The 14,614-nt window shown below is 39.7% G+C and overlaps 5 protein-coding genes across 5 annotated transcripts; 2 read left to right on the plus strand and 3 right to left on the minus strand.

The window, feature by feature from the left end:
• Positions 1–213: 213 nt before the first annotated feature.
• LOC130696761 (CDK5 regulatory subunit-associated protein 3-like) lies at positions 214–2,541 on the minus strand. Its single transcript, XM_059495425.1, has 9 exons — positions 2,400–2,541; positions 2,130–2,304; positions 1,810–2,048; positions 1,559–1,748; positions 1,392–1,472; positions 1,227–1,336; positions 899–1,156; positions 625–830; positions 214–547 (listed from the first exon to the last, which is right to left on the minus strand). Exons 1-9 carry the CDS (start codon positions 2,403–2,405, stop codon positions 304–306), a joined length of 1,509 nt encoding a protein of 502 aa, XP_059351408.1. The 5' UTR covers positions 2,406–2,541; the 3' UTR covers positions 214–303.
• Positions 2,542–2,631: 90 nt separating this feature from the next.
• LOC130696752 (conserved oligomeric Golgi complex subunit 1-like) lies at positions 2,632–6,329 on the plus strand. The gene is made up of 15 exons (XM_057519859.2): positions 2,632–2,765; positions 2,832–2,999; positions 3,056–3,362; positions 3,432–3,624; positions 3,684–3,831; positions 3,903–4,080; positions 4,148–4,406; positions 4,466–4,676; positions 4,742–4,856; positions 4,916–5,077; positions 5,138–5,292; positions 5,351–5,513; positions 5,605–5,727; positions 5,790–6,029; positions 6,099–6,329. Exons 1-15 carry the CDS (start codon positions 2,632–2,634, stop codon positions 6,225–6,227), a joined length of 2,685 nt encoding a protein of 894 aa, XP_057375842.1. The 3' UTR covers positions 6,228–6,329.
• Positions 6,324–10,717, minus strand: LOC130696751 (telomere zinc finger-associated protein-like). The gene is made up of 14 exons (XM_057519857.2): positions 10,315–10,717; positions 10,089–10,185; positions 9,173–10,018; positions 8,966–9,101; positions 8,709–8,911; positions 8,477–8,595; positions 8,134–8,412; positions 7,862–8,015; positions 7,675–7,803; positions 7,488–7,606; positions 7,286–7,393; positions 6,989–7,187; positions 6,816–6,931; positions 6,324–6,737 (listed from the first exon to the last, which is right to left on the minus strand). The coding sequence occupies exons 2-14, from the start codon at positions 10,171–10,173 to the stop codon at positions 6,537–6,539; spliced, it is 2,694 nt and encodes an 897-aa protein (XP_057375840.1). The 5' UTR covers positions 10,174–10,185; positions 10,315–10,717; the 3' UTR covers positions 6,324–6,536.
• A 620-nt stretch (positions 10,718–11,337) lies between these two features.
• LOC130696791 (selenoprotein W-like) lies at positions 11,338–12,056 on the minus strand. Its single transcript, XM_057519909.2, has 3 exons — positions 11,921–12,056; positions 11,747–11,844; positions 11,338–11,681 (listed from the first exon to the last, which is right to left on the minus strand). Exons 1-3 carry the CDS (start codon positions 11,944–11,946, stop codon positions 11,518–11,520), a joined length of 288 nt encoding a protein of 95 aa, XP_057375892.1. The 5' UTR covers positions 11,947–12,056; the 3' UTR covers positions 11,338–11,517.
• Positions 12,057–12,105: 49 nt separating this feature from the next.
• Positions 12,106–14,502, plus strand: LOC130696769 (sorting nexin-4-like). Its single transcript, XM_057519884.2, has 8 exons — positions 12,106–12,404; positions 12,565–12,671; positions 12,738–12,954; positions 13,011–13,235; positions 13,295–13,432; positions 13,498–13,850; positions 13,948–14,062; positions 14,199–14,502. Exons 1-8 carry the CDS (start codon positions 12,285–12,287, stop codon positions 14,247–14,249), a joined length of 1,326 nt encoding a protein of 441 aa, XP_057375867.1. The 5' UTR covers positions 12,106–12,284; the 3' UTR covers positions 14,250–14,502.
• The last annotated feature ends 112 nt before the right edge of the window (positions 14,503–14,614 follow it).

Below are 14,614 nucleotides of genomic sequence, written 5' to 3' on the forward strand. Positions count from 1 at the left end.
CAGTGCGACTGCCGCTGTGCGCAAAGCAAACAAACTGTCCATTGATTTGGCATTCGATCAGCTGCCTCGTTTTCACACACAACCCCACACGCACACCGGAACCAGTACACTTTGCACCAAAACAAGAATAAACGGTGATGACATGCCGCGATTTCAGACCGACACAGTCATTAGCGTTATCAATAATCACAATTCTTTTCGAGGTCACACAAATTTTTGCAATGAATAAGACAAAAATGTATTATTAAAGTATCTCACCCGAAAACAAAAATACCCAAAAAACGTCCGCGATCGTTTTACTTCTCAGAGGGAGGTTACGCCGCCAGTAATATGAACGGGCCTATTGTTATATTTTTTCGATATGTTTTTCTCTATATCGGCCTGCAGTTCTTTTGTACGTTCAATCAGCTTCTTCAATGTTGGCTGAAGACGAGCTTGTTCTACAGCCGCAGTACGGCGTCTTTCGGCTAAAGTCGTACGATTTCCGTCCACTTTGTCGGCCAAACGTAGGTGCTGCTGCAACGAATTGGCTACACGATCAACGTACCTAAAAAGAATAGCAATAAAAGATCTGAAACAATTGGCCAATTAAAACCAACGAAAATCTTTAGTTTGGTTTTTAACCTTGGTGATTCACGAATAAGAGCTAAATTTTTCAGTTTCGGTCGGTTTATAGCATCTAAAGTACTCAAAACGTGGCTCAGCATGGCTTCAAGCTCTTGCGGTGACATTTCGGTGCTAGAATGTGATTGAGAGAAACTAAAGCCCATCTTAGACTCTTTAGCAGTTGCTTGAAGTTCAATTAAACGCTGTCTCAAGAAAGCTTCCAGCTGCATTTAAAAAAGAGATAAATTAAAATTAGAACTAAATCATTTTACAGAAGGAAAATATGATAAACCTCCGCGAGATCATCGAAAAACATGTTTCTGGTCTTATGATAATCCAACATCGTGAAGGCTTCATTGTCTTTTGCTACTCCACCCTCAACGCCCGCCTCCTGGACAACAATTCCAAGTTCAGCATCTTCGGTCGTTGAAAAGTCTATGGTAGCCTCGTGTGCGTCAGGAAGCATATCAATTTGTCCCCAGTCAATATCACCGGTTTCCAATTCGACGTCGCTGTTCCCGAAATCAATAGCTGCATCGCCAAAGTCAATCTGTACAAATCACGCAGGGTTTCAAAAAATTAGATTTTATCAAAAAAAATATTTAAGAAACATCCCTTACAGCATCATCGATAGTTACAAGAGCTTCTGGTTCAACAAACAATATGGGCTCTTCTATACGTAAAGGTGGTTCGCCATATCGCCACTCGTACACGGTCGTATTTCCATGTTCTATGAATGGCATGAATTAGGGTTAATCTACTAAGACGAAAACAATTTTTCAAACCGATGATGTACTGCAAAACCGGAAGGCAGGTGAGGTCGCTATTGTTGGTGATAATCTGTCCAAGGAATGATCGGTAAAAAGCTGAATGCAAAGGGGGTAAAAAGTAAACTTTAGACATGTTACTGCGTGACGGGTTTAGATATTAAGGAACTAAAAAGATGACTCACCTGCTGCGTCTTTAGTTTTCTTTGCCTGTTTGGCCACTTCTTTGTACATCTCTGGCAAGCTACCAAGCAGGTCAGTCAGTTCGCTCTTGATGTTCTTTCCTTCAATGCCCAGTTGGTTTGCGAGTGATTTGTACTTCTCTCTAAAATCTTGAGCATTTTTTACACACTCAGCTTCTTTTTTTTCAGTGTCCTATTCACGAAAGTTGTCGAAAATATTAAAGATACTATTAAAATTTTTAAAGTAAACTCACATGCTGAATTTGCTCATATTTAGCTATGGACTTTTTAATTCCAGGAATCTCATATGCAACATTACGCATGAGCATTTGGGAAGCTTCAGCAAGATAGACATTATCTTTTTCATACAAGCGCACAACTTCTTGCCAATCCTTCATCCTCTGAGACCCATAGCGTCCAAATAAGCTTCGAGTATCAGCCTCAGTCTCTTTCAATATTTCAATAATTTGAAGGCAGTGAAAATAGTTGATATCTGTAGATAAATTCAATTGATTAATAATTTTTTTTGCAGGAATCCACAGGTACTATTAAATTTTTAAAAAGAAATTATTACATGTTCCTGTTAGAAGCTTAGTTATGCCTTTATGTTCTGGCATGTCTTGAATAGCAGAATTGATTTTTTCGCGAACAATAGTAATTTGCTGAGGCCATGTTTTGGTACAATGTCTTCGACTGATAACCCAATCGAGTAGCTTGGACGTTTGAATGTCGATAGGAATATTTTGTTCCTAATCAAAGAAAATAGTATGATATCACGAATGGAATTCAATATGTTTTAAGGGGAAAATCTCTTGCCAATAAATGGTAAATAACTCCAACTTACTTGCATTTTCGCGAATGAACCATATGTTGTGTTGATGTTCAGCTGAAGGTACTGCCAACGCCATCTGCCATCGATAAAACAACATAAAACATCGTCGATTTGTTGACGTGGGAAGTTGGAAACTGTCAAAAATAAACATACTGTGGATCAAAATTGATCCCGAACGTTCATCTCTTACGAGTGGTAGAAGATCATTGTAAGAACACATACCGGTTTTCGAATTATTACAGTCATGGCCCAAGAGTTGTTGTCTTCGAACATTGATGGATTGTTTGAGAAGATGAATCTGGATGAGATCCAGCAAGTGTTGAGAAAGATGAGAATTGAAGTGGAGAAAAAACGAGAAGACCTTCGGGTCACAGTCGGGTACTATAATGAATAACTATGTCTAGATTATGTTAATACACAAGGTGTTTGCTTGCTGTGTTACAGGAATCGCTACAGAGATCTCATTGAGGCTGCTGACACCATCACAGAAATGAAGAAAACGGCAGAAGAAGTGACTGAACATCTAAATACTATGGAAGACAAATTAGGATCACTAAAACATAGGCAATTACTTGGATTCCAAACAGACATCTATTCATCAGAAAAGCAAAAGTATTGACTTTCCTTGCTTGTGATTTTCCTTTCTTAAGTATTATTATTTTTTATAGGCAAGTTTTAGTAGCAAAAAAGGAATGCAGAATTCTCGCAGCTCAGATAAGACTATTAATGGAATTACCTGAAATTATATGGAAGCAAATAGAGGCTGGAAGTATATGCCCAGCAGCCCAAATTCAGCAACTCGGATATCACCTTCATACTGGGCTGAGTGTTGAAAGTGGACCTGGTGGAAGTGCAGCAAATATTCAAAACTGGTTTCCTGTAATCAACCAACAAAAAGTTGCTTTAGCTTCTTTTGATGACATCATAGTAAAAGAATCTACTAATCATCTAATGGAAATACAACTGACTCTGGAGGTTCAATAATTGTGTTTTCTAAAACTTGTCAAAAGTAGTCCTATAACTATCAAAATTTTACATTTTCAGAGAGCGACAGATAGCTGTTGTGCGTTACTACTCTTCCGTGGAACCAGTTCCGCCCAAATGCTTTCTGATTTCTTAAAATTTCGTTCGGAAGCCATGAGCTCCATAATGTCGCAAAATGGCATCAAACAACAATTGCAGAGCTTTCTTCAATTCATTGTTTCGTCGTTTGCCACAGTCCACGCGCTTTTTGTTGGTAATTACCGTCATCGGTTCTTCCAAAAGCAAATACTCAAATGTTTTTTCCTTACCAAGAGGGCTTTCCAGAATCCACGTTACCACAAGGTTTGCTGTCAGAAAAACTCAAAGCCACCTGTCAACCGCTTGCGTCTCCTACGGTGCAGCTGCTTTCGCTAACTCCGGGATTCATTCGCCAGTTACCACCAATTGTTACGGAATTTCGGTAATTCGGGAGAACCTTTAAGAAAAAGTAGATAGTAAAATTATGTAACGTAAGAACTGCAACTATTCTAGGCCATCAACCAAAGACGTATGGACTCCATTACCTATCAGTCATATCCGCAGTGAATTTCAAAAATGGTTTCATACCATCCGTGATGTGATACCTAAAGAGCTAAACCAGTTACTTAGTTGTGTTTCCCACATCAAAACATTAGCGAGCCTTAGAGATTCGGCTTATAATACGCTCCAAGTAAATTTGTCGCTTACCTTTTTAATCTGCTGGATGACCTGGAATAATACGCATTTTTTGTAAACAGGCCGAACCCTTCACGAACGAATGGAGTGAGCTGGCACATCGCTTATTTGGTTCCGATATTTGCCTATGGGAAGAATTATGTGAGCCAGCTTTTGTAGATAAAATCAGTTCGATTATTCAAGGCAAGCTGGACCATACCCTGGATACTGTGCAACAGTCAATTGAACAAAATTACGTCAATTTTGATTTGAAAGCCTGGTTATGGGCTGAAACAGCCAGTGACTTACCGCAGTCGGCTACCTCCCTGCCAAACACAAGCGGTACGATATGCCTGCCTAGTTTGAATTAGTTTTCACTCGATGAACTTTTCTGTCGACAGGCGTTTACATGAAAACACGATGTTACATGCCTTCTGTCCAGCAGTTGTGTGGTCTATGGGATCAAAGAATGGCAGTTTTACGAGAAGATCTGGCGTACTACCAAGATGAAAAGGCCGACGATTCAAAGTTATTCTCTCCTTTCAACAAATTTGGTAAACGTACAATAATCAACGAGGCACTCGAAAAATGCTGCAATCAGGCCATTCGCAAGTACTACTCGCCATTCTGCCACTTTTGTTATGTAATTTAACAGATCTATCTACTTTTTTGCACAGGTTTGTTTCAACTTTGAGCAGAAAAGATGATAACCGTACTGTGTTCGCCATGAAAGTGATCACTGGTATGAGTGAACTTTGCCCTCAACTGAAACTTTGCTTTGAAACAGAGCAGGTATACAGAAAACTTGAAAGGTTGTTATTGGTTTTTTGTTTACCTACAGTTGTTGAAAGGGTGACGAAGGGAAATCCTGGAATTCGCTTGTGGAGTTTTTATGTTCCTCGGCGTTGGATCTGTTTCGCATTTGGAAGGCAGACTTGCTCACCTCAATGGAACAGAATCTGGAAAGCCAGTTACAAATGAACTCAACCTCCGATACCCTAAAATTCACACCGGTTAGTTAATTTCTTTGGAAAAATAAAGCTCGTCTTTACACATAAAAAATCCATATTCAGATGTGGGATGAAATTACCATTCAAGAGGAAGCTGAAAGTGGCAGTGCTGTGCAATCTCAGATAAGAGTTCCCATGAATCCAAGTTTTCCGCTGCAGCAATCCCTTTTTGGAATGTGCCAGGAAATCAATCATGTCGGACCTCACGCGATTCCCAAGTAAGAGATGAAGTTCCTTTAAATTGCAAGACATTGAAGCACATATTCATAATAACAGAAAAGCGCAGCTGCATTTGATGGAGGACACCGCAAGCTCGATTTTGAAATGTTACGAGAGCTATGTCTCAAGTCATTTAACTATGCTGTCACAAGCAATAGCGCTCCAGTTGCTCTTCGACGTTCGTTTCGTCGGAGCATTTCTTCTGGCGAGAGATAACAAGGTATAATTAAGAAATAAATATTTTAGTTGAAACAATTTTCTCAAATTGATATAAATTTTGATTTAAAATTATTTTTTTCTTACCTCTGCAGCTCATGCAGGAGAAAGCTCGCAACTTGTGCGAAGCCCTCGAAGGGCGAGTTGATCCCTTTGATCTCGATGTCTTTAAGCCGCACGTTCAAAATCATGTGAAACGAGCAGTTCAGCGTTTACAGGTACGTGACTTGTGTAATCATAGCAGTCTTCCATGTTTTCTCATTTGCCTGTTTTATGCTAGTTTGTCTTTGGTCCACTCCTGACTGCTGATCGACACGCCATCCTATGGGCTGCCCGCGTAGCGAATCCAGTAGGTAATGCGAAACCCGAAGCGCCGTCTGTAGTAGGTCTTGTTTCTTCTACGCCACGTTTCCTTTCCCTACCACTGATGAACCAGCGACCACCTAATATTGATGGCAACAACGGCGTTAATAAATTAGCAGAGTCTTCATCCAAAGGAGAAATAATATCAGTTAACCAGGTACCTTGTGCGTTTAGAGGCAAGATTTTCCGATTCAGTCCTAATGTTTTGTGGAAATTTGCTCTCCAGAGAAAATCCAAAAACAAGATTGACACAGCGCCTTCCAATGCTACTAGCACAGCTCGATCGAGTGCTGCTGCCTTTTTTGGAGCCATGAGCTCCACTTGGGGTTCCAGTATTTTCGGCGGTGATAAGTGACTTGTTACACCAAATGTTGTTTAAAATGTTCTTTCCTTCCAATTAAATTTCTAATCTGCCACTGAAATGTATTAAACTATACCTGTGTTGGCGAAAAACTGGCATAGCTTGTTAATTGTATTGATTGCGAAGGTGATGGGGTTAGAAATTAGTAGAACGAAAAACTGAACAATTCATCTTAGTGTGAAAAAAAAAGCAATAACAATTGAAAATCATGAAAAAGAACGAATGAAAAACGAAAGAGACCAACCTGGTCTTGACTGAAAGAAACAATAATTTGACTGAAAGACGTTGAGATAAAGGTAACTTTTAAAGAGGAAATTGCACGACATTATCATTGCTTTTTCCAGATTTAGCTAATTCGATAACTTGCTGAAGTACCTGCTCAACTGGGCGGCGTGAGAACAAATTTTCCAGTGCATTCTGGTCATCGACAATGAAAGAGAATAGTTTTTTTGTATTCGCTTGCAAACGCTGAGCTAGACTGAGATGAGGTTGCGAGAAAGGATCCTTGCCAGAAAAAGTACTCAAAAAGTTAAATGTTGTTCAATGTCTAAGCATCTAATTAGCAATATTATCAATACTAACCTTGCCACACTTAACCAACACAGACTGAAGGACCATATCTACGCTGTAATTTGGCCAACCAAAGCTACGCATCGTTTCGGGATCTACCAGTAGACTTAGTAGCTCAATTATGTTGCCTACCAAGAACAGAACCGTTTGTCAATGATGTATAAATTTCTGTTAAGATATACTACCTTCTAAGATGCTGACATCTATTAGCTCCCCGACCATGGCAAACGTTGCATCCTGCGGTTCGCTGGCTGTCTGAGTGCTGCAACTGCCAATGTCAGTCGTCAAGTCAATCAAAGCAACATCGGTTACCTCAGCTGCCTGTTCTGTGGGCGGCTTGCCATCTGCGAATTTTTGTTTATCTTGGCTCATCTGTTTTAAAGCCTGTACGTGGAAACAAAAAAAGGACAAAAACAAAGGGAAAAAAAGTTGAATTTAAAGGTGTCCTAATATTTGACAAAAAATTCTGATGACAGTAATACCTCTAATGCTTGATCGGGAGGCATGCGGTGTTTAGTACGCAGGTGCCGCAACAGACAGTCCCGCCTAATATAAGTACGAGAACAATGAGTACACTCAATTGGGGCTTCCTATATACAAAAGAGTAAACAAGCAAATACCAAAACAAATATTTTAAAATGTTTCTAAATAATAATAACAAAAGAATAGTAAAGGATACTTTACATTGATGTGCGTCATATAATGAGCTTTCAGCGACTGATTCTTTTCAAATTTTTTAGGGCACCTGTCACAGGCAAAAGGATAACTGATTTTCTTTTCTTCTGCATTTTGTAAGGGTAGATCTAGCATGCCGAGGGAAGAATGCACATTATCTAAAATCAAATGAAGCTCCACTTTTCCCAATACGAACCCACAGGTTGCACATTCGCGTCTTCATTTGATTTCGGATTCGTTGAATGTTTTAGCTTGTAGTGCTTTTGAAGTCTCCAGCGCCGCTTGTAAATGCGATCACACATGGTGCATGCAAATGTTTCACTTGCTAAAAAATAATAATTTACTAATAATTTCACTGAAAAAGATCGATTAAATTTACTCACATTGATGTGCTTTAATTTGGTGATCATTCAAATGGGTTTGTTGGATGAATGCCATACCGCAGCGACTGCAAATATAGGACTTAATAGGCCTCTGCAAATCGTGACTACTCATGTGACGAGCAAGGGTGTCCTTCGCTCCGAAACGGGCATCACACTAGATAACATGAAATTTTTTAGCTGTAATATTTCAATATTGTCTTGAACTTGAATAAAATTCTATGTCAAAAAAATTGATGAAGTAAATAACTCAATATATAATGAAATTGTTTCACCTGCGGGCATTGAAACGGCTTTTCGTAATTATGAATACGTATGTGTTTCTTTAAGGCAGCGTTAGAGCGAAAAGTTTTATCGCAGTTGTCTCTGGTGCAAACATATGGACGGGAGCCTGTGTGAAAGTTGACATGGACCTGCAACTGTGTTTTCCCTGTGAACTCTTTCTTACACGTTGGGACAGGGCAAGGCAGCTTAACTCTTTGCCTTGCTATGCCTATGTGACTTTTGGCATGTTCTCGCATATTGTCCTTTCGAGTAAAATGCTTACCACAAAACTATGAAGGCAAGAAAACACGTAAAATACAAGAAATATTTCTAGCGAAAATGGCAGATGCTTACCTCGCACTCGAATTGATTTCGAGGAGATCCATCACAGCCTCTCTGCTTAATGTGACGAGTCATGTGAAACTTGCGACTAAAACGGCTCCCACAGGTCCCGCACTCATATGGCTTCCTAACTTTGAGCAAAAAATAAATAATAAATAAAAATTAATAGTAAACCTACACTAAATAAAATAAATAAAATATTAGACGCAAGTAAACCGGTAAGGCGAGATGAGATTATAGTTACTATCATGGGTAATGAGATGGCCGACCAGGGCTCTTTCGCTAGGCAGAACAAGTGGACATTGAGGGCATTTGCGTCGCCGGCCACCGAGAAGGCGATTTTCCGTAGGTGACTCCAACGCCTCGTGGGCTTCTTCCGTGGGCTGAGCCGGCAGCTCATCGTTAGGCGAAGAAGTTAAAAGGGCTTGGGTAACTGAGATTTTCTGGCTAAGAATGAGAAAAGATTAATAAAGGTTTCTAGTCATTGAACACAGTTTTCACCTCTGAATAACGTTGTTATTTTCTTCAGATACTGATGTAGTTACAGCAAATGAATTATTCATGCTGAAGTTCATTGGTTCGTGCGAAATCGCCGTCTCGACGGTCACCGGTTGCTGTAGAACAGCTTTTACATTATCTAAAAGATAATATAGAGACACAAAGAGGATTTAAACATAAACACGTGTTTGTTTTAATAAAATAACATACCGTAAGACGACAGATTTATAGGTTGAGCATCCAAACAGCAAGGGTCAAATGTTGGGGCATCGGTTTCTTCAGCTCCATTAACGGAAAGCGATGTATCCGTTTTGGTTCGTGCTGATCCACAGAATCTTAAATGCCGTTTTAGTCCACCAGCTGAAATGCAACAACGATCGCATGCTGGACACGTGTGCGTTAGATTATGAGTAGGGTTGAGAACAGGGTTCACTCTGCTGGCCTGCTGGGGAATGGGTCTAATCGGAAGCTGGTGTTGTTGATTCTCGTTTGGCACAGGGACAAACGAGCGCTGATGATTTTGAGGTACAACATACAACTCGTTTGGATATGCAGAAGGATGGGGCGCAGTTGGATGCTGGTTTGCAGTTGGAGAATTTACCGAAGAACGCTCAATATCTAACTCGTACGTAGACCCGTTGCTATCGTTGAGAGTCGGGTCGGAAGGTGGCGGTACGTTCCTGTAATCGTGCACGTTGGGCTCTGAATGGTTATTGTTCTGCTGAAAGTATAACTGAGACCAGAAGTTAACGTTCGGAAAATGTGAATAGTGAGAATAATTGATTTCTGGAAAGTGTGGCCAGGCAGAAGCAGCAGGCAAAGTAGTTTCAACCAAATCCGAAGATGCATCGCAGTTGGGGAGCACGTTGCGATTAGCAAAGAGGCCGGGCGCGCTGTAGACTCCACTGCCGCCATTAACAAATGAGTATTCTTCATTATTGTTGTTGCTATTACCGTTGTCGTGAGCTCTGTAAAAGCTAGGATTGTTATTGTTCGTCGCACTGTGCACTGAATTATAGTACGAATTGAAAGCCAATTCTTCATGCTCAAACCCAACTAAAAAGGGTTAAGGACGAAACAATAATCAAAAGCAGATCAAAACGAAATCATACTAAAATAATCTTACTCTCAGGGATGAATTGGGGAAAAGATAACTCGCTTCCATGATGATGAAGCGATGAAAGGTAACGGTTATAATGATCGTTGTTCATGCCAAGATGCCCCTTACCACAAACAGCAATAAAGAAAATGATAGACAAGCTAACATAAATGAATTACGAACCACGTGGACAGATATAGCAAAGAAGCAAATTCAGTCAGCAAAATAATGATGACTTACAACGTGTTCTTACCTTAATTAAAGGGGAAGAGCGTGGTGGAAAAGGAGAGAGAACGATATTCAGACACAACCTTTCGACGGGGCTCGCAGGAGAGCAATGAGTGAGCCAACGAGGAGCACACAAAAACAAGTTTAAGGTTGGGAAGACGAGCTTTCCGGTCTTTGGCCTCTCAGTGCATACGACCTTGACAACAAAACTGTGGAAAACCTAGGTCACTTGCGAAAATTAACACACGTTTTAAAAATAACAAAAATCAAATACACGGTTTCACTCAACGTTTGCGTTAATTTTCATCGTTTTCCACCTAATTATACTCGCTTACTTCACATAAACTCCTTTGATGATGTTGGAAGAAAGCAAGAGGCATTTCCCGCGCTCTGCCACGCACGTGCGCGACACTGCAATTCCATCGCCAACGAGTAGTAATGGCTGACCACAGACTTACTGCATGAAAACCCCGCCTCTACCGTTCACGAGGCCGAAACTTTGTATCCTTTTTCTTTAATTAAAAAAAACAGCGTTATTTTTCCAAGCATATCGATTTTATCAAAAATTTCTGATGCATTTTACTAAAAGGTCTTATTTGTTCAAATTGATTTCGTGAATTATTAATAATTTGATATATGAGAATATTACAAATTTTTACCGTTAAAGAACACCGAGTACAACAAGTTGTTTTTTGTGAATCACTAATTATTCATAATATACTTGCATTAGCAGTTATTGATTAAAATTACACGTAATTATTTGTCAACATGAGCCACGGGAATGGCGGGAACGTTCGAAGTCGGTGGAACATTACCTAAGATACGCCATCTCTTGGCTGTTTTCATCGCCTTATTTCACGGTTCTACCAATGCAAAAACATACATTGCTAAATACGCGTCACGCCTGATAAGATTATTTCTCAACTTCAGAATCCTCATCATTTCTTATGCCAACAGAAAAACTAAGAATAGGCGGTAACGTTACATCTAAAAATGATAAATGATCACCAAGTCAATGAGGATAGAGGCAATGTGAATCATATCACAATTTAATGTTTTCATTTTTATGCAATCTCTTTTTACACACACAAGTTTGAAAAGATAGAGCAAATACAGACTCATAAAAAATCAACAGACACTAACACAGAGTGTTTCAAAGAGTCCATTTCATAGGTGAGCCATAAATGTTACACCTAAACAAAATTGGTGATGTCAAAGGCATATGTCACTACAAGATATTGCATCCTGCAGACTGGGTCTTGGTTACTTGTTGAGGCGTTGACCCCTCAGCAACTGATTGCACAATATATGCAACTTCGTCAAAGTCCGGAAAAGCATTGGTGCTTAATTTGGAATGGATTAACTGGCCATCCACCATGACTTCAAACGAAGCTGTCAAGAAAACCAAAAGAATGATTTATAAATAATACCAACAAGGAAAATTAGGTCTGAATTACTTCTCCTTCCTACATGGCCTTCAATCTCCGCTGAAGGGACTTTGGCTTCAATTATTCCAGCCAATTCCCCATAGCGGGGACCATAACCTCATCCGCCACTGTAAAAGTAAAACATAACGAAATTTTATTATTTTTGGGTCTACAAACATTACTTGGGTAATTTAACGATCATACCAATACTCAACATTCACTTTCACCATTTCTTTCAACACAAAATTCGATTGTTCGGGCAGTTAATCGAAGGCAGTTCTGAGCTTTCAGCTTTGACAACTTCGTATTTCCTTATCGAATGAGTGGCTTGCCTTGGATGTTGCCAGGCAACCGTATATTAATTCGCCGCCAGATGGAAAACATGTGACTTCCCCTTCCTTCCTCCCACCCTCGATTGCACATGACTATGATAATGACACCTGTCAATTCTCGATTCAAAGGAATTCTGTGAGTAATAAGTGTAGTAATCACTGGAATCGTTTATCAGTAGGAGTTACAACAGAGTTCCAGCTCCGCGTTTCAACTGAATTGCAGTTAAGTTTCAGTCATGCAGTCTGCATCTTCCAATATCGTCGCAAATAACTGGGAGGAAGTGGATAGCAAAGAAATTACAAACCTTGTCTCCGAAACAAACGGCCGAAAAGAAAACGCTTTACGTGTAAAGGAAGTAAGCTGAAATAATTGTGGACTTCTCCTGCAAATGTTTTGTATTCTATTGGCATTTTTACACAGTTTCTCTGTGGATGAGTATAATAAACAAGTGTTCATATTGTTGTATGAATGATTTTTATTTTAAAATTTAATTTGATTTCTTTCACTTTTATTAGGATGTACTTCTTCATCACTTGGATATCAGCATTGTAGAGGCCGAAAAACGCATAAATGGACCATTGACACTGAAAGAATACTACTCTGTTTACCTAATCGAGACAAAGTAACCTTTCTTTATCAACTTGAACATTGTTACAACTGTTGTAAATCTTCGTATTATTTTTCATAGGGCCAATGACAAAAATTGGAGAGGTGGACTTTCTCCTACTGGTTCGGTATGGAGACGTTACAGTGAGTTTGAATTGTTGAGGTTTCAGTTGGAAAACAAATATCCAGAGGTTATTATTCCACCTCTGCCTGAGAAAAAAGCCTCATTTACGAGACAAAATCAAAGTAGTGATAACATCGATCCTGTTTTCGTCGATCGTCGAAGAGTAGGATTGGAGGTATTTAAGTTAGTTCCATTTATTGGCAGAAATTCCTAACTAGTAGTACAATATAGAACTTCCTCTTACGCGTTGCCTCCCACCCCGTTTTATGTCACGACCAAGTCTTGCTCAAGTTTTTGCAGTCAGACCGAGAATGGTCGGATCTCGATGTAAATGCAGATGGCGGGAAATATGTTCAACAGGCCGAATTTAAATTGAAGTCTATCAGTACTGCTTTGAGACTGAAGAAGCCGGATGAGAATATCGAAGAAATCCGCCATTATAGTTCAGAATTACAGGTACTTAATTTAAAAAAGCTATAGTGATAGCTGTATGTAACAGATTTATTATTTTTCAGTCGTCGTTAGGAAACCTGTTGAGGCTTCGTGTACGTCTAGCAGATCGCCTCTTTGCTATTCATAAGTTGCATGCTAACTATGGACGAGTTTTCAGCGAATGGAGTGCCTTGGAGAAAACGATGGGAGATGGTCTACAGGTAATAATTGTTATTACAGATTATTCTTTCAAAATACCTTTAATAAACAATTTTCCACTTAACAGAAAGCTGGACATTACATGGATTGTTACGCCGCAGCCATTGATTCCCACATGGAAGAGGAAGATATTGTTGCCGATCAGTTGAAAGAATATCTTTATTTTGGGCAAGCACTGCAAGGTCTCTGCAGCCGACATCAAATGGCTCAACTTGAAGTTGAGAAAGCCGAGTCTCACCTCACTATGCAGCAGTACAACAAGAGCAGAGCGGTGGGTCAAGATGGTTATCTCACCAAACTTTGGGGTAAGTGGACTGGAACGACCGAAACACCAGATGATAGGCAGGCCAAAATTGAGACCATTGAACGAAACATCGATGAAGCTCAAGTTTTAGTTCAAACAGCATCAACACAACTTAGGTGAGGACTCGTACATAGTCTGAAATAATGTTACTAGAGATTCATGCAGGCCTGGTATGTGATGGAATTCAATTATGTCTTTTTTTGTTCCGTACAGTCAATTTTCCAAGCAAGCCGCAAATGAGGTTGACCGCTTTCATCAGCACAAAAACGCTAATCTGCAAGAATCATTGGCTAATTACGTTATACTCCAAATGAAATTATCCAAATTGGTAAGTACCCAATCATTTAAATTCGTGTGTTTTTAAAAGAGAGGCGATCCTTTTTCCGAGTTGAGATCGCGAAAAAGCTAAACAATTCATAAATAAATGTTCCATTTTGTCTCACCGCCTTTCTGGAATGTTACAGGGCCTGCAAACTTGGAAACATGTCAAAGAAGCCCTGGATGAGCTGCCTTGAGAACTGATTGCCTGCTGAACTACTTCTTTCGTCTGTGATTCTGTCTCGCCTCACAAATCCACTTTCTCAGCTGATAATCTTGCATAATCGATTTGTTATAGGAGATGTTGTCTTTATATTCTCTCGGCTACCTTTTTTTGCCCACCTTTTCATTCCTAATGTGTTCGTGTGCTCTTCTAAACTGTCTAGCCTTTGATATTTTGTCTTCGATGTCACCAGAATCCATGTACACAGATTTACCGCAACTCCATAACTTGTTAAGTTTAATGTTTGAACAGTGTAGTGGCTTTTGTCGGCTGTAAGGCGCTTAGGGTAGATAGCGGTGTGTTTCTTGGTATGACGTGTCCACCTTTCGGCCCATACAG

This window comes from Daphnia carinata, chromosome 5 (assembly GCF_022539665.2).
Source record: "Daphnia carinata strain CSIRO-1 chromosome 5, CSIRO_AGI_Dcar_HiC_V3, whole genome shotgun sequence".
Lineage (NCBI taxonomy): Eukaryota > Metazoa > Arthropoda > Branchiopoda > Diplostraca > Daphniidae > Daphnia > Daphnia carinata.